Source organism: Mastomys coucha, unplaced genomic scaffold (genome assembly GCF_008632895.1).
Source record: "Mastomys coucha isolate ucsf_1 unplaced genomic scaffold, UCSF_Mcou_1 pScaffold14, whole genome shotgun sequence".
In the NCBI taxonomy this organism is placed as follows: domain Eukaryota; kingdom Metazoa; phylum Chordata; class Mammalia; order Rodentia; family Muridae; genus Mastomys; species Mastomys coucha.
In genome coordinates this window covers 89,018,759-89,037,431 of record NW_022196896.1, presented here as the reverse complement: position 1 = coordinate 89,037,431, position 18,673 = coordinate 89,018,759, and the positions used below count along the sequence as shown (strand labels likewise).

Below are 18,673 nucleotides of genomic sequence, written 5' to 3'. Positions count from 1 at the left end.
TGAAGAGTGTGCGCTCTCGTCCAGAAATGGATAAAAGTATAGCATTGCATTTGCCCCTGGGTCTAAGCCTCTTCTGTAATCTCCCAGCTACTCACAACTCTCCATTTATTGACCCAGAATACTCACTGCCCTTAGACTTGGGGTAGATTTGTTTGTTTGGTTGGTTGGTTTGCCATGTGTTGGTACTTTATTCCCTTTCTGGCCAAATCATATTCCATTGTATGAGTATTTTTATTTATTCAATTGAACATCAGGATTTAATTCCCTCTTTAAAGGTTTGCCTTTATTATTTATTTATGTGTATGTAGAGATGTCTTTGTGTATGCATGTGTGCAGGTGCCCGAGGACGCCAGAAGAGGGTGCTGAATCCACAGGGAAGTGTAAGCCCCTCCTCAAAGAAACTTCCCTTTGCAATTGATGGAGACCATTGCAGAAAACCGCAGCCAATCAAAATGCAGAGTTGTGGAGTTCAGTCAGGGACATAGCTATAAAACATTCCTGTACCTAAAGATCAGGGAATATGGTGGAAGACTTGGCAGAAAGATTGTAAGAGCCAGAGGATCAGAGAGTTGGCTGTGAGACTCTATCTCCTAGAAATGTCAGAAGCTACACCCATACAATCTCAGCGACATGACTCCCTAAAACTGATCTGTACAGGACACCACCAATAGACATGCTTAGTGTGACTGGCAGGAAGACCACACAGTCTAAACCCCACCAAGAAAACTCCAGGATACTAAGGGATGCTGAGAGCAGGAGAGACAGTCTTCCCCAGAGAAGAGCACACTGATTGGTTATCCAATACCAAATAAACAGCCCGGAAAACACACATGTAAGTAACATTAGACAGAGCCAGTTATATTTGGAACATATATGTGTGTGTGTGTGTGTGTGTGTGTGTGTGTGTGCATATATATATATATATATATATATATATATGTGTGTGTGTAGTATACATATGCACGTAACAACAGTTAATAAAAAAGGGACTATAAATTTAAAAGAGAACATAGAGGAAAGGGAAGGGGGAAGTGATGTAACTTTACTTTCAAAACTAAAAGAAATAATTGAAAAATAAAAACTAAATGAAAACACAACTCATAGAATGGAAGAAAACATTTGGAACACATATATTGAATTAGAGAATAATACCCAGACTAGAGACCAGTGGTTCCTAAAACAGAAAAAGCAACAGGATTCCCTGGTGGGTTTTTGAAATACAGAACTCACCTAGGCATTCCCAGAGCTTCTGATTCATTAAATCTGGGAGAGGACCCAAAGTATGCATCTCAAGTAAGCGGCAATTGATGGCAGTGCTGCTGGCCCAGGGCCAGGCCTGGAGATCTCTCCTAGGCCTTGAGGTTGAGAATCAAGTCAGAGAAGAAAGAGAGCAGCATGGAATCTGAGATGGCAGACACAAGAAAGGATGGGTAGTAGGCGGGGATCAAGGCTCCTGAAGTCTACCAGGAGAGATCTACAGTTAGTTAGGTGTTTCATGTGGCTGGAGAAGCCATTGTTGACTTCAGAATATCTTCATTTTATAAAATGCCAACAAGTTGTACAACCTATTAACTCCAATGTCAAGTAATATTGTCCTAAGAGAATGACCAACCATGTGAATTCATTCACAATTAAGGGTGTTTGTATTTTCTCCAAATTCATATACTGAGAATCTCACTTCCTCTGAGATGGTATTAGGAGGTCGTGGGGGGGGGGTCTTAGATAGTAGTTTAAACTGGGTTGCAAGGATGGAGTTAATACTCTTAGAAGAAGAAACAGACAAAGAAACTCACGGAGGGAAAGCCAGACGGTACATGAAGGGAAAGTCGATGTCTACAAATTAGGAAGACTAAATGTGCTGGTAGTTGCTTGAACTTGATCTCAATCTCCAGCACTAAGCATTAAATGGTTAAGTCTAAGTTGCCTGATGTACAGTATCCTGTTATAGCTGTCTAAGATGAATAACTTAAAGAATTTTCCAAGACACAAAACTTTGAGTGGTAAAATCCAGAAAAGTCTCCAGCACATGAGACAATCTGGTCACTCAAGTCCCAGCTCTCTTTGTCCTCAAGAATGACAATGTAGGAAAAATAGTTCTGGTATAATGTTTATTTAAATAGTAATCTTAAAAAGGCTTTATACAAATCATATAAACACAGTCTGACATTGTTTTATTTTTTACATTGAAGAATCACAGTAAAAGCTCTCGAGTTCCCGTGATCTGGCTCAGCCAGTGAATGGTCAAATACCTTTAACTGCACACCCTGGAAAAGCTAAATGTTCCCCTTGTTTTCTTGTCATTCATGCTCATTCCTTGGACCCTCATCCCTGCCAACTCCCCATCCCCACAAAAGAGAGAAAGCAACCCTGTGGCCCTGTGGACCGCTTCGTCCGGGAGAGCGTGGAGGTAATGTGTCATTCAGTACAAGGCAAAAAAAAGGAGATCAATACTGTGAATTAGATTTCCCAAAGGGAACAATTCAAGGAGACGGGCCAGCTAGCCTACCTGCAGATACAGATAACAGATGCGCCAAGGTGTCCCCTGGCTAAGTTAGAATCAGACCCAGTTGTCTTTCTTTACATCTTACAACAGACCAGCCTCCAGCCTTGGTGAGGTATCTACAATGTAGCCCTGGGGACCCTGCTTCTGTTCGGCCCTCAAGACCCACCCAGAGCCTCAAATCAGCCAAAGTGAAGTGGATGCAGGATTTGTAGAGGGATGCAGGTTGAGTTGCACATAAGTTTAGACAGGGCTGGCCTTTGGGGGGAATTATGGTAAATGGTCCACTGGGCATGTGAGGGCCAGGACCCCAGAGTGGGTGGGCACTTCTCTCCTCCTTAGAAACCCCCAGCTTTCTGAATCCTAGCTGCATGGGGGGGTGAAGAGGAGGGTGAGCTAAATACCAACTTTCTTCTACTGCATGCCCAGCTCAGAGGGCTCCTAATGCTATGCCCCCTGGGCTAGACAAATGAACTTTTCACCTCTACCACTGTGCCAACGAGTGCCAAGATCAGCAGTAACACTCAGGCTCTAGGTCAAAATCACAACACCAGCACTGAGTCCCACGTTACCACTCACATACACAGTAGATACAGAGAACTCAAGGGCAAGAAACACACACACACACACACATACACACACACACACCAGGGAATAAATAGCTGTCGTATGACTGTTCCCCCTCTGCATACAAAACACTGTAACATTACCATCTGAACTAGGGTTTTCATAAGTTAACATTTAAAGGGACCACAGCCAGTCCCGTTCACCCTCCCCCTTTTGCCTGGGTACAAGACAAATGAAATTGTGGGTGATCACAGCAGCAAAAATGGTCAGACAGTTTACCACTGATATGCAACAGTCCGGACATACTGGTGGGGCTTAGAACGTATTTCTAGGGCACAGACAATCTTTAGGCATTAACACAAAGTCAAGATTTGGATCTTGATGAGGACAATCTTATCCTTCACACGATTTCATTCTCTTCCTGATGCCTCCCTTTCTGGAGTCATCTAGGGCTCTGATTTTTCCCCCTGGGGGTGGCCAGACTCAGTCCACTGTGGGTCAGCAGTGGGTAGATGGAGTCTGGGAATGGAGTCACTGGGGCAGGAGAAGCAGGAGGAATGCCTTATCTTGTGAGACTGGTGAGTCCTACCTAGCGGAAAATACACTTTTCTTCATTGTTTTCAAGGCACTTAATTAAAAACACATGAACTGCTGTGTGTGTGTGTGTGTGTGTGTGTGTGTGTGTGTGTGTGTACATGGCACATATGTGTATGAATAAGAACTCAGGTCTCCTGAGGTTGAAGCTGTGTGTGAACTGCTCCATCCATAGAACCTGCAGACTTGTGGGTAGAAGTACATGTCCTTGCACTTACATCCCTGTTAAGGATGTAGCCTCCCACAAGAAATCAATGTTCTTAACCTCCTATCAAGGAGACTGATTCAACAAAATGTCTCTGTCCACACTGGCCATTCTTCCTAATACAGGCTGCGTTTCTCTCTCCTTTGTTATTCTTTCCCTCTGCTCTGAGACTAAAGATTGGAGACTGCAAAATCTCTCCCTTCCTCTCCCCCCACCCCTGTGTGTGTGTGTGTGTGTGTGTGTGTGAGCGTGTGGGTGCACATGAGCTGCATATGAGCATGCTGTGTGCATATGTGAATATATGTATACGTTGTAGAAGAACAAATAGGAGGGAAAATAAAAGGCAAAGCAACCAGCCAAGGCCCCAGAAGGGACACCCCACAGCCACAAACTCTGGGTCTAGATTAAGGAATGGCACCCAGTCATCAAAGCATTTTAAGGCTTATCTGTGTCTAACCATAGAGGTGTGTCTATGGATTCTGGTGTATGAAGTTTCTGTTCTGGTTCACTTTAAATCTTATATAAGAAAGAATTGTTCAAGCTGACCCTAAAATGGCAATCTTCCCCTGGATTAAAAAAAGCTAAAGGCAATAACATCCTACTTCAATATGCTAGGACTGAAACGGCAGCTCCTAGGGTTGGCTGGCAGAACCACACCCCAGCAAGTCTCTTGAGTTGGGAGACCACCTGAGGGTGAGCTAAAATGGGTGGCTTTTGTTTCTTAAGTTCCATTTCTCAGGATGGAAGGGCTGAAAAGCCCCTTTGCTTTTCAAGTGTTGACTAGAAAGAGATGTGGAGAATAGTGCTGATCTCTCCACTTTCTGCACCGGATAAGCCATCCACTTCTGCCTCTTTGAGTTGCTCACAGACCAAAAAATAAAATAAAATATAACAATAGCAACCATAATCATAACAAACCCACAAAGGAAACAGAACTGTGACTCCAAAGAGATGCGCTCCTGTCTGTGTCCCGGCAGGGAACACGGCCTGGTTCCTGCATTAACTTGACCACCACAGTCCTCGGTGGGCAACGATCCCCTTCACGGCTGCATCTCCCTTTCTCCCTAGACTGGCCTGTCTGTCCTGTCCATACCTTCAGTATTCTGGAACAGTTTGATCCAGATTATGGCATTCAGTTTCCAAAGGTAAAAAAAAAACCAAAACTGTAATCTTCGCTAGCCCCTCTCACTGGAATGAAATGCCAGAAGCGATTGGGACACAATCGGTCATGCCTCTGAGCAGCACTTCTGGTGATTGATCTTGACTTTGTGCTTGAGGCCATCGTAAAGCTCAAAGTTGTAGTTCTCCAGTGTGGTGCAGCTCCTCGAACTCAGACCCGAATAGGAGCAGGTGCAGTAGAGGAGGAGACCCGCACAGGTGGCCCCCAGCAGGACACCCAGTGAGCTCATGGCGATGATGGTGATCAGGATGGGGTCCAGTGTGTACAGCCAGCTCTTTTCTTTGCCAGATGAGGGGCCACCGGCCCCTGAGGTAGAGGAAGAAGAGTTGTTCCAATCTCCTTCATACTCATCTACGGCACAAAATACACAAGATTGTAGGCATGGAGACAAAACTGAGGCTCCCCAGACCCAAGTCCCTTTAGGGCTTAGCAGGCACTTGGGAACCTTGCTAAGTCCTAGCTGTGCCATTTGAGGCATGTGACCTGAGTCCTTCTCTTTCTTCAGTTTTTCATCATAAAGTGGAGATGGCAATAAAATGACCTCCCTGGGTTATTAGGAGGATTAAGTGAATTAGTAATTGTCAAGTGCTTGTAGCCTGGCACAGAATAAGTGCTCTCTCTGTGTTTCTGTCTCTCCATATATATATAACATATGTTACATATATTCTATAATATATTACATATTATATATATTACATGTATTATATCATTTTATTTATTTATAAAGGGTATCCCAGGCTGGCCTTGAACTTGCCTCTACTTCATGAGTAGTGGGACTATCCACCATATCCACTTTTATGTAGTGTTAGGGATCAAACTCAGGGCTCAGCTTATGCTAGCCAAGCACTTTGCCAACTGAACTGCTGCTCCAGCCCCTACAGACTTGATCTCTAAGGACCGGTGATATAGTTGGTGATAGAGCATCTGCTGAAAATGGATGGGGTCCTAAATTTAATCCCTTGCACCACAAGATAGATAGATAGATAGATAGATAGATAGATAGATAGATAGATAGACAGATAATAAATATCTGAGACTTAAGTAAGCTGGCTTACATTATATAAGCTCAGATTTTCTGTTGTTTGTTTTTGCTGGGGACACTCAAACCCAGGGCCTTATGCATGCTAAGCAGGTGTGTCACCACTATGTTGTACCTCCAACCCTCAGGCTTTAACAGACTCCTTGGGGTTACTTTGCAACACACAGGATGGCCATGTGTCTCAGGCACACTTCTTTGTTTGCCTTCTCATTCCTCATTTCCAACTGCTTCAAGTTAAATCGAAGGACTTGCTGAGGTTGTTCTCATGTCATGAGCTTCTGCACTTAACATTCCTGGCTATGTACATAGCAGAAGTCCTTCCTGGACCTCAGGACTCCCCTACGTGGATACTTTATTGATACAGGTTCAATTGGCCTCCACTGTTCTTGCTTAAGTTCAAACCCTTAGTGCTTTATTAAATGTGATCTTATTAGGAGTCATGGACTTTGCTGAGCAACAAGAAGAGGCCATTAGGCTGGGCCCTAACCCCAATCTGACTGGTACCCCTCATGGAAAGGGAGAGAGAACACAGACATGAGCAAATATGGAAACGCTCATGCACAAGCCGATGAGAGGGAGGGAGGGAGGAAGAGAAAGAGAGAGAGAGAGAGAGAGAGAGAGAGAGAGAGAGAGAGAGAGAGACAGACAGACACAGAGAGACAGACAGAGAAGCAGACAGACAGAGAGACAGACAGAGAGAGTGAGTGAGGGGGAGGGAAGGTACAATGGGGAGGGAGAGAGAGAGTTAGTGTGTGTGTGTGTGAGAGAGAGAGAGACTGCGAGACAGAGACAGAGAGAGACAGAGAGAGACAGAGAGACAGAGAGACAAAGACAGAGACAGAGAGAGACAGAGAGAGACAGAGAGACAAAGACAGAGACAGAGAGACAGACAGAGACAGACAGAGAGACAGACAGAGAGAGAGTGAGTGAGGGGGAGGGAAGGTACAATGGGGAGGGAGAGAGAGAGGGAGTATGTGTGTGTGTGTGTATGAGAGAGAGAGAGAGAGAGAGAGAGAGAGAGAGAGAGAGAGAGAGAGAGAGAGAGGGAGGAAGATCCTTACAGCTTTCAGAAGGAGCCAGCCTTGAGCACACCTTCATCTAGGACAAGCTTTGCTCCAGTCACCTGAAGAAAAGGATATCCTTACATGTCTAGTGTAGGAACAAGACATGTGAGGTGTGAAGGACTTGGTGACCAGTAACCCGCACCTGGCAGTGAGCAAGCAGTTAACACAGGGCCAGGAGCCAGCATTCTGCATCCTCCTCCCTGCGCTTTGCTTTTTAGCGCTTCTGTTTGATCTCCTGCAGACTCCCATATAGGCCAGTTGTGCGCTTTTGTCCATAAAAGGAGTGGGTTTTGCAGGGAGATCCTGCAGCCAGCTGACAAGGTGCTGTTTGGGTTTGTCACTCTAGTTTCTATAATGACATCTTAAGTTTCTGATTAAGGTCAGGTGAAAAGCAACTGTTCTCCTAAATGTTCACGCTTGGTCTGAGGTTGCTCTCTGAGTGGGATCCTAAAGATCAGGCCTGGCACTCCCACTGCTGAGCTGATGGCAGAAATAACATCTATGTGTTTGCACCCCCTCCCAAGACTCTGGAATTAGCTTCCTGAGTACGTGCATTTGAAATGCAAAGCTAGAGTTTGGAATAAATATGAACATATGAGGTGGGCAGTGTGGACAAAAGCCCTAAATCTTCACTAAGTAAGGTCTGGTATCTTGTATAGTGTTACGAAGTTCCCCTTTAAGAGGTAGAATGAGCTGTTCACGCTAGCTTGAGACTGTTCACGTTCTGATAATTCACTCTGTCCTTTCTGTGGAAGAGGGCATAGGGGTCAATCAGTGACAGCAAAGAGGACGGGGGTCAAGCAGTGACGGCAGAGAGGGGCTCACTTTACACTTCTGAAGGGATTTTCCAGGTTTGAAGTCCATCCATAGAGAAAGTTGCTTGAACTAGGGGCCTGTTTCAGATTAGGCCAAGGGGATCCGGTAAGCTTTCTAAATCTGGAGCTTTGACCCTGGCAAGGTAATTAATGGTTCCCTCATTCTTCTCTGGGTCCTTTTCCCTTGTATTTCTGACCGATAGTTCTAAATTTGGGTCCTCCAATAGCCAGCACATTATTTTTGTTGATGTTTTTATAACCAAAGTTTGAATTTCGTGATTATCTATTAAATCATAGTAATACCCACCATCAATCTCATCTTCATAGCCCTCTCCCCCATGGATTTCTGGGATGTCCACTATGAAAATAAAATAAGAAAAAAAGGAAATTATCAGAAATTTTGTCATCACAGCTACAAGGCAAAAAGCCAACCATTGTTGAGCCCAACTCGCATCATGGTTCGTGTCTAGAGAATCATACCTACTGTAAGGTCACTTTGCATGCACACTGCTGGGTTCTCCTACAAAGGAGCTCTCTTCCAACAATGACCAGAAAACAAACCAAGAAAGGCCTCATCTCCAGTGGCAAGTAAGCTCAGCCTCTTGTGTTCCCGTATCTGTCGTTCATTACCAGTTGAGATTCCAGGTTTCTAGGAGGGCCCCTCAGCGCCTACATTACATCCCCAGTCACCATTACAATGTCACATACTTAGTGTAGCCAACTGCATCTCCCCATATGTGTGTACCTAAGAAGACATAGGGCAACTGAAAGAGTTATGCTTCATCCTTAGAGGGCTTAATATGAAAGAACTGGAAGAATGTCTCAGTGCCCTCCTCTCACGTGTGTGGGGCTATCTCTTGCCTTCTTATCCCAGGCTATTTTTATGTTGTTTCCCCCTCCTCACCCCCTACCCCCGTTTAGAACAGATCAAACATAGGCACCCAATCTGACTAGTCCAGGCTCGAATAGAGTTAATTTGCTCTGAAATTTTCCAGTATGATCATTGCCCATCTTTGTGTAAGATGGGTGATTTTATGCACAAAACTGTCCAACTTATAGAAACAGGACCTTTGAAAATTACCCATCTAAAATGCTAAAACATCAAAAAAGAGAGACCAATATGTGATAATAAACAGGGTCTTTTCATTGCTGCCCATGTCTCAAGCTGACTGGGACACCTAAAACCTCCAGGAAGTGAGAAGTAGCCCTAAGAAGAACTGTATAGACTACATGGAACGTCTTGTTCATCAGTGTCATGTACAGGAGACCATCACCTTGACCGTGAACTGAACTGAGGATGGATCTATCACTGTCGCCCTGGAAATCTACTAATTTCCAATCATATTAAAAGTCTTCTTCGTTCCTGGCCAGAGTGCTGAAGCATGCTCACACCCCCTCGGCCTCTAGAAAAGGACACCCGGAACAAGCTGCCAAGATTCACGGGAAAGGACCACTGCCATGTGGCGCTAGTCCTCTGTGAGTCCAACCTGTTCCTGGCATGCCTGTAGCATAGCAACTGGCACCTGCAGGCCATGCCAGCTTTCCTACCTCGGTGCCCATTATTCTCCAGGTCCCCCACAAAGCAGGCTGTTTCTTTGGAATGAAAATGTGAAGATGATTGGACAAGACACAGGTGGTGTCTGTCACAGGGATCACAGTGAGCTTATGAAAGTCAACCCAGCCTTTTTTAAAAATAGGATTATGTACTGAAAAACAAGAGGAAGCTGGAAAAAGCTCACATTCCTGACAATTAATCACTTTGATGGAATGCTCATATGTCTTCATATCTTCATGAGCAGAGGATACAGAATCCTGGATAAGACAATGTGAGTCAGATATGGGCAAGAACCTTGGGGGCTCTTACCAGTGACTGTGGGGCCAAACCCTGTACTTTATTTAGGTGTTGGGTCTCTGTCAAAGAACAGAAAACATCTTGGAGAATGGAGTGTCACCTTGCTCCATCTCATTCCCGGAGAAGACCAGGCCACTGCTGATCATAGACTAGAGAGGGACAATGTGGCGTTGGCCTTGAAGGGAAAAGGCAAATGGGTAGCAGTGACGGTGAGCACATTTCCTACTAGGGCTGTCATCCCTAGAGGCAGAGGACTGGATGAGACAGCTTCCTAAGAACTGGCCCTTCCCTAAGTGGCTTCCTAAGAACTGGCCCATCCCTAAGTTTCAATGGAATTGCTTGCTCAGCCCCAGCTGAGATTCTGCACCTGGAGAATCAAAGGCCACTTAAGGTAAGAAACACTTCAGTGGCTCAGCTCTGCTCTTGGAATAATCACGATCCCAGGAATCTGGGTGAGTGGGAAGGGGTCAAGGAAAGGATAAGTTAATCAACGTTTTCAAAATCGCATCTGTTCGCCAAGCCTTAAAGAGAGAATAGCCCACTGGGGAAAACCCAAATAAAAGGAACATTTGTACAAAACCAATTTACTTTGATAGCAATTTCTCCAGTCCCCTTGCTCATGCTCTTGATATCTGTATTTGATTAAGAGATTTTTCTCTCAAAAGCGTCTTTGCTTTTCACTGGCTCCTTGCTTTTTCAGTTGCTCACACTAAGTAAAACTAGGGATGCTTTTATTTATTGGGTTTTTTCTTTTGTTTTTGTTTTTGTTTTTGTTTTTTTGGATGAAGGCTGCAAGAAGGTGGTTGGTATAGGAAGTATTGGAGTTCTGGCAAAGACAAAGTAAGAGAAGGATGGGCAGTTGCTGTCACAAAGTCCAGAAGGAGGGGTCCTGGCTCCCACATGAGACAGGAAGAAGGATAAGTTTGAGCACCAGGCAGGGAGTGAGGTAGCAGCTGTGTGGGAGGGAGAAATGTCAGTCTCGGGATGCCGAGCCAGCTGGGAAACCGAGGACAGGTTGGAGATGACAAGGATTTAGAATCTAATCGCAATGGGAGAAACGTCTGGAGAAGATGATCCAAAATCATATTAATGGTAAGGTGTGTTTGTGAGTGTGAGGTAGGCTAAGGAGAGTGAAATGAGCCACGCCGCACAGCAGGACAGGTCAGGAAGAGATCTCACCACCCACAGGACTTCCACTGGCAACCTTTGTGCTCCCATTACTCTGTTTTGTTCTTGGTCTCTGTGTGGAGTCAATCTAAGGCCAGTCTGACCACAGAGCCTGACTGCTGACTCTCAAGGCCTAACGCAATGGCTACCTGGCACACTTGGTTACTCAAACTAACTGGACTAATGGGAGCACTGAAACCTGTTCAGATTCTCTAGGGAGTACACTGCATTACTACACACATCTCTACTACTCTATCCGTGTGTGTGTGTGTGTGTGTGTGTGTGTGTGTGTGTGTGTATAAATGCACATGGAAGCAAGAGGGTAGCCTCAAATATTATTCCTCACCTTGCTTTTCTTGTTTTTTTTTTTTTTGTTTTTTTTTTTTAAGACAGTCTCTCACTTGGCTTGGAACTTGCCAGTCCAGCAAGCCTGGATGGCCAGTGAGCCCAAGAGATCTGTTTCACCATATCTAGTGCTGGGGATTATAAGCATATATAATCACACTTAGCATTTTAACGTGGCTTCTGAAGATTAAACTTGGGTCCTTACACTTATGATGCCAACTGAGCCATCACCCCAGCCTCTCCACTCTATCCTACAGAAACCAAGCATCCGCCTTGCCTGGGATCCCAAGTGGCAAGGTGTGCATCCTCTAGACTTGTGGCTGCATTGCTAGCTTATCACTTTGCTGGAATCTTCTAAAGACTTCGTATCTGTGATCTGAAGTTCAGAGCTTTGAGATTTCCATGATAGGTATCACCCCAAAAGAAGAGGCTGAACCACATTCAAAGCACAGTCTCAACTAACCAACTGGCCAAGCATAACTTATAAAGAAGGTTTACTAGGTGCCCAGAGACCACACTAAGGGATTTGGGTAGCAAAGATGTATGGGATCTGGTCTCTACCATTAAGCTACATCAGTATGACTGGGAAACAAAGACACTAGAATAGCATAAGGGAAAAATGACTCCACAGTGCTGCTGGAGCCCAGGGGACCCTTGTCAGCTAGGAAGTTGTGGGAGCAGGGAGTTAGATATTTCAGAGTTCAGACTACTGCAGGGTGGGCTTGGGGGCATTCCATGTCCACATCTGTTTGACTGTCAGGATCACATCTGAGCCTTTTCACCCACACATTTGTCTTTTGGCTTTTTGGTTTGCAATCCTTTCTGACTCACAAATCTCCCACCTTGCATTTATCCACCAGTGAGGCAGAGCTCTGCCTACTCTTAGCAGCTGAAGACCAGTGCAGTGAGATGAGGCGACAAACTCAGATGACTGAAAGCTGCTAGATAACATAGTTTGAGCAGCCAAGGCGGCAGAGTTGCCTCCATTTCAGAATGAAAGCAACCCAATGAACAACACGCTGGTGCCACTGATGTTGCAATGGAAATCCGACCGAGACCCAGGAGTCCTCATGTCTCCTCAGGTCTCCCTTCTTTTTACAGGATCAAGAGCCCGTAGTCACAAGATGATGAGTGTCTCAAGTTCTTACACAGCTCCTGTTATGCTGTGTTTCAGAAAGAGAGATACCGTAGCTAGTTACTAAATCCTCTCTGGACAGCTCCAGAGTCATCCTAGAAGAGTCAAGTGTGGTAGGGTCCTGCTTAGCACACTGTGCACTACAGCACAAATGGTGAGCAGCCACGCCCCGTCACAAGCAGCCTCCTCTAATGGAAAGTGTTTCTCCCTAAGGGGGTGGAATACTGCCTGATACTGTCAGACTACACTGCTAGCTGGGAGGACACCCCTTGACACGCCTACCTGCTGCTGGGAAATGCCCACCAACCTCTCCAATAGGGGTTCTTGTTCTCACATTCATTCTCTCTCTCTCTCTCTCTCTCTCTCTCTCTCTCTCTCTCTCTCTCTCTCTCTCTCTCTCTCTGTCTCTCTCTCTCTCCTCCCATTGGGATTCTCTGGGGTTAGCATGCCTTCATTCGTTTGCCTTTCTGCAGTTTCTAACAGGAAATTCTCAGCCTTCACATTCTCCACTTGCTATGCTATGGTTTACTGTGAGGCTATCAGCCTTGACAGTGTTCTGTGTACTTTCTGCACCGTAAAAGGAACTTCACAAGATTGCCAGGGGAATGGGTAGTCTGTTTCAAACCGCTGGCTTCTTTCAGATAAATAATGTAAGACAGTCCACCCCTGGGTCACTTGCATGGGATCATTTCAGAACACGATACACATTGATTTTCTTACATGACAACTCTAGGCAGGGTCTTAAGAGACCAGACTTGCCACCCAGTGCATGGGGCAAAGACACTCAGCGGAATGCTTGGCATAAGCATCACTTTGTACCAGAACAGGGGTGGCATGGGTGCCCAGGAGCAGGTCAGGGACAGATGATCCTTTGATTGGTCCTAGGTGTCAGAGCCCCTCCCTATCATGACCTCCTTCCCTGAGTCCAACCTGTGCCCCTCTGCTCTGGAATTCCATCATTAGCATTTCTTTCTTTCTTTCTTCCTTTCTTCCTTTCTTTCTTTCTTTTCTTTCTTTTCTTTTCTTTTTTTAAAAGATTTACTTTGCTTGTTTTAAATTGTACTTGTGAGAGTGCACGATATACATTTGTGAATGGCCACAGAAGCCAGAAGAGGGTATTGGATCTCCTGGAACTGGAGTTAGAGGTGGTTGTGAGCTGGTCATCTACAAGACAGTATACATTCTTACCAGCTGAGCTATCTGTCTCTTCAGCCCCCATCACCCACCTTTCTGGTTGAGGGTTGACATACACAAGGAGACTTCCAAACACAAGAGTTCCGTCATTCACACTATCCCTGATCATTTCTTACCCCAGCCCTGTCTCTTAAGTCACTTCGAAGAACATGGAAAGCACAGAGCATTGGGAGTCACGTAAGTTCCACATTTTCAACACTTGCTTGTTTGACTTGGGAACGACTGCTGTTTACTGGAGACTGGAGACCTGATGAAATGGGTACCCTGTGGCCCCATCTTACGTCTCCGCCTTAACCGCGGCTGGGCAATATCAGCTTATAGAAAGCTAGTCTTGATGACTACTGAAATCACTGACATTCAAGGAGCTTTAAAAGAATTCAAGAGCCTCTGGACATTTTCATTTGCGCAGGTTCCAGGTGTCAACACTTCTCTTTTGTAGATGAAGTGGACTGAGGAAGGTAGAAAAATGCAAGAAGTCACTGAACAAATCATCCAGAGACCGAAAGCAAGCTAAGGATTTTCAGCGCCTTGTTCTCAGCCTGTGATTTATCTGGGAGACACTCTTGGCTGCTGAGAGCTGCTGTTGGATTTGATTCCAAGTTCTTGAAGCACCCCTCCCACACCCACACCCAGACCCACATCCACAGCAGCCAGCTAAATCAATGGGTCATTCAGGTGGAAGTCGTCTTCAGAAAATTCTCTCAGCCACTCTGTTTTATATTTTTCCCCCAGCAGGAAGCACAACACTGAGATCTCAATAAACCAGAAATAATGGAGGACTAAAGAGATATTTCTTGGCGCTTCAAAATGTTTAATTTGGTTTCACATTTAGTGTTGGCTGAGGGTTCTCCCTCCCCACCACACTTAATTTCCCTAATTCAGTTTGTTCATCCCCAGTTGCAGTGAGGAGCCAGAAGTTCAGATGTTCGCTACAGCCTTTGCCAAATCTGCATTAGAAAGTCAGGCTACTTGAGAGCTCTTCATCTCTTGCAGGGTTTGGCCTGAATTTAGGAGCCCACCAGATGATCCTTTAGCATGGATTTTTTTTAATCTTTCAGGGTACCATCAAATGTACAGAGGGTCACAGAAAAAAAACAAGTTTTGGAATTTTTCCATGTGGTTTCCATTAGGAAAAGACAAAGGGGGTTGGGATGAGCTGACTGGGGGAGTGTCAGCTTGCATGTAGTCATTATTTTCTATTATTTGTAGTTAAAAACCAGGAAGAAGCCCTTAAAAGGTTTGGAAATATTAACTGGAAATGAGAAGGCTGTGAAATGACCTAATGACACCTTCAGGCGTGAAGGCAGATGAGCAACTGGGCCCAGGAAGTCTCCACAGAGCCTCACCAATGGCATGGAAATAAGAAAAAAAAATGCAGCCAGAGAGACATTTATAATATGGAAGGGCTTACAAGACAAGGGAGAATATTCTGGTATTTTTAAAAAACCAACTAAGTCTTTGAAAAGCCAGATATTCTCCATCCCCCAAAGTAGGTGTGTCAACAAGCAATTGGCTCTCTGTACTCTTTTGTTGGGCTAGTTTCTATTAAGAAATGACGGCAGGGAAGGCACAGAGAAGCTCAGGGGGAAAGCGTTCTACCTCTTTCCCCACATTCCTAGAGATGTAAAAGAAAATAATTCTTCTAAATTTATATGCCAGAGATTCTTCTTTTCCTAGGGGGACTTTTGACATTTCTTCTATCCCTGAGTCCCAGTAATCAAGAGGTACTGAGCCAGTCAGCTTGTCAATGCTGACCAAATGCCTGAGAGAGACAAGAGGGAGCTGTTTGCTTTTTGCCTTATGGCTCCACGGGACTTAGTTGGCAGTCACTGGTCTCATCACTCTGGGCTCTTAGGGAGGCAAAGAACATGATGAGAAAGGAAGAGCAGAGCAAAGCTGTTCACCTCATAGTAGCCACTGGGAAGCAGAGAGAGACAGACATACACGAGAAGTGGTGAAGGACAAGATACACCATTCAGAAGCACACCCTCATTAACCCACTTTCTCCAACCACATTCCACATTCTAATAGCCTGCTCAGTATTTCCTTACCAGCGGCTTAACCCATTGATGAAGTCAGGACCCTCCTGACAGTCATCTCTCCCTTCAACACGTGAGCCTTTAGGGACATTTTATTACCCAAACCGTAAAGTAAACATAGAAGACACACCACTCAGGTAGAGTGGTTTGATGCGATCCTGGCCAAGAGGGAAGGCAAGGCTGAAGAATCAAAACTAAATGGGTATTTTCTAAAAGGTTAACGAATTCTACTAGTCTGTCCCCACGCCTGTCCCTTATGAGTTGGGCTCTGCTCAGGCATTCTTTTTGTTTGTTTTTGTTTTGTTTTTATTTTTATTTTATTTTATTTTATTTTATTATTTTTTTTTCTAGACAGGGTTTCTCTGAGTAGCCCTGGCTGCCCTGGAACTCACTCTGTAGACCAGGCTGTCCTGGAATGCAGAAGTCTGCCTGCCTCTGCCTCCCAAGTGCTGGGATGAAAGGCGTGCTCAGACATTCTTATAAGTAAGAATGAGTTACTCAATAGTATAATTTTACAGTACTATTCTCAATCCATTCACTAGAGGAATATCTCTAGATGCTGGCTAGGGGCTGAGGGCTATAGTCCCAGCAGAAGGAGTCTGTTGGTTTTTAGATTTGCCTTCTGAGAAGACCCTTTCTCTTTGGTGGAAATAGCAATTAAGCACTTGAGTGAAGGACTCTGACCTATGATTTTTCTGGGAGATGGTGTTGGAAGAAGGGTGGTACAGAGAGTGTAAATACAGCAGAGAAGAAAAGGGACCACCAAGTCAGGGAAAGGGGAGAGTCTGAAGATGACACAGAGACGCACTGGGCACAAAAGGGAGGGGTGGAGACTGGGTCCTCCTTGGCAGAGATAAGAGAAGCACTGTGGTCCTATCTGGAATTTCAGATCCAGGAAGTAATGATGGGCCCGAAAGTTTCCATGTATACTGTTGGTCTACAGTTGGCTTGGACTGAGGAGTCACCTTTGGCGCTCTCTGGACATACCCATGTTAGCTTTGCTCTAGGTTCCAGTGTAATGACCATCTTCTTGTTCTCAATTCCTTATGCTGAGATTTTCCAAGAGGAGCAATTGAGAGGTACACAATAGCCTTTCCAAGTCATTACACCTCTTCTCCTAGACCTCCATGGTACATAAGGATATATAAAGAACAAAAAGGTCCTTGGTGCGGAAATGTGTTTCAATAACTAGCAGACCCTCAGCAAAAAAGATTTTGGTCAGGGACACATCCAGCTCAAAGTGCTTTGCACACTCCTACTGTCATTGGAGATGGTAGCTTTCTAGTGAGTTGCAGAGATGCACTCTCATCTGGGTTGGATTCCTTGCTTTGAGTAGTGATAATGTTATTCAAAGGGGTCAAGATTGTACTAGTATGTAGAGAAGACAAAAGAGGATAATGTATGTAGTACCTGGCATCTGGAGCTTACCAGGTCTCACACTGGTGAGACTGTTTCCTGAGTCAAGTGTTCAAGTCCCCTGTCCAAGAGGAAGAGGCCCTGGATCTTTGACAGATAAGAAAAAGCCCACAAGCCACATACATGGCCCTAGACACAGTTTCCTATGAGCAGAGCTAATGCAATATTATTATGACTCTCTTGTCTCACATATAACGGAACTCAAGGCAGTGCTCTTGTTAGGAATTGTGTTTTGGACTCAGGTCTCTTGGCTCCCCCTCCTGATGCTATTTCTTCCTTGAGCTCTGTAGGGTAGACAGATTTGCCTACATATCGAGACATCCCACCAGAGAACAGCCCTGCTGCCAATGCCTTTCTTTCATTGCCAAAGTCCTGAGCCTCCTTGGAAGAAAGATCAGTGCCTCCTCTCAACCCACAAGATCTGTTCCTCTCAGGACAACACCCCTTGGGGGAACATCTAGGATTTGAGACGTCCTCTTGGCATGTGGGTCTACCTGAGGTTGCTGGAATCATTCGGTCTGCAGTACAATGCTGTGCGATGACCTTAAAGAATATTTTTACATGAATTTTTCAGCAGAAAACATAAATAAATAACAACGAGGCACAGCACAGCCACTCTTTGGAGAAACCAAGCAGAACTCATTAATCATGGACAACAGGACTCTTCGCTGAACCTAGGGACAGAATTAACTTGGGCCACAGCTGCCACTTTCAGAAAGGACTGTATTCTCCACAACTTGGCAGTTAAGAATCATTTTTTAAGTCCTAGAGAAAAACTCGTTGAGTTTCAAATTCCCTAAAACTGGCCAAAGTCTCCTGTGGCACTGACTGTGCCCACTCTAGAGAGTCACAGAGGTTTGGTGACTTGTTCAAATATGGCTATCTCCCAGTTTCTGCGATTCTCCCAAATGAAGACTGGTTCCTTCATAGATAAACCTTCACTAGTTATTTGCAGTGTTTATTAAAATGCGAACGGGAATCCCTAACTTCAACAATGTCCATTGTGTTATCAATGATAACAGTAAAAAACAAAACAAACAAAAGAAAAGGAGACCCAATCTGAACATGGACAACCACAAATGGGGACAATTAATAAACAATGGCATATCGACACAATATGACCGGAAAGGGTGGAATAAACCTGACCATGCCTACTGAAGGATCTTCAAGATGGCATATGAAAAGAAGCAGGTTGTTCAGCCAAGAGAAGAAACACTGCGACACTTTGGTGTAAAACACAGTGAGCTGCAGCTAAACTGAACCACAGAATTTGACATGAACTTGTGTATCTATAAAGGTATAAAGAAGTGGCTTCAAATCCTCTTGTGGTTACTTCCAGGGAGGAGACTGGGGTTGGTCAACAATAAAATGGAATATTGCCTTTTCTGTATTATTTTACATTTTGAAAGGTAGACATATGCACTTGTGAACTGAGAGACAGAAAGACAGACAGGCAGAGAACAGAGACAGAGAGACAAGATACAGGGACAGAGACACACACACAGAGAGAGAGAGAGAGAGAGAGAGAAAGAGAGAGAGAGAGAGAGAGAGAGAGAGAGAG

At 44.8% G+C, this 18,673-nt stretch overlaps 1 protein-coding gene across 2 annotated transcripts in view; it reads right to left on the bottom strand.

The window, feature by feature from the left end:
• Window positions 1-2,094: 2,094 nt before the first annotated feature.
• Window positions 2,095-18,673, bottom strand: part of Nrp2 (neuropilin 2) — a 119,182-nt gene continuing 102,603 nt past the window's right edge. For both annotated transcript variants that reach the window (XM_031367698.1, XM_031367699.1), the window contains exons 16-17: window positions 8,272-8,322; window positions 2,095-5,397 (exon numbers count right to left, since the gene is read on the bottom strand). In XM_031367698.1, coding sequence (XP_031223558.1) covers window positions 5,093-5,397; window positions 8,272-8,322 — 356 coding nt within the window. In that variant the 3' untranslated portion in view covers window positions 2,095-5,092. The remainder of the gene's footprint in view (window positions 5,398-8,271; window positions 8,323-18,673) is intronic.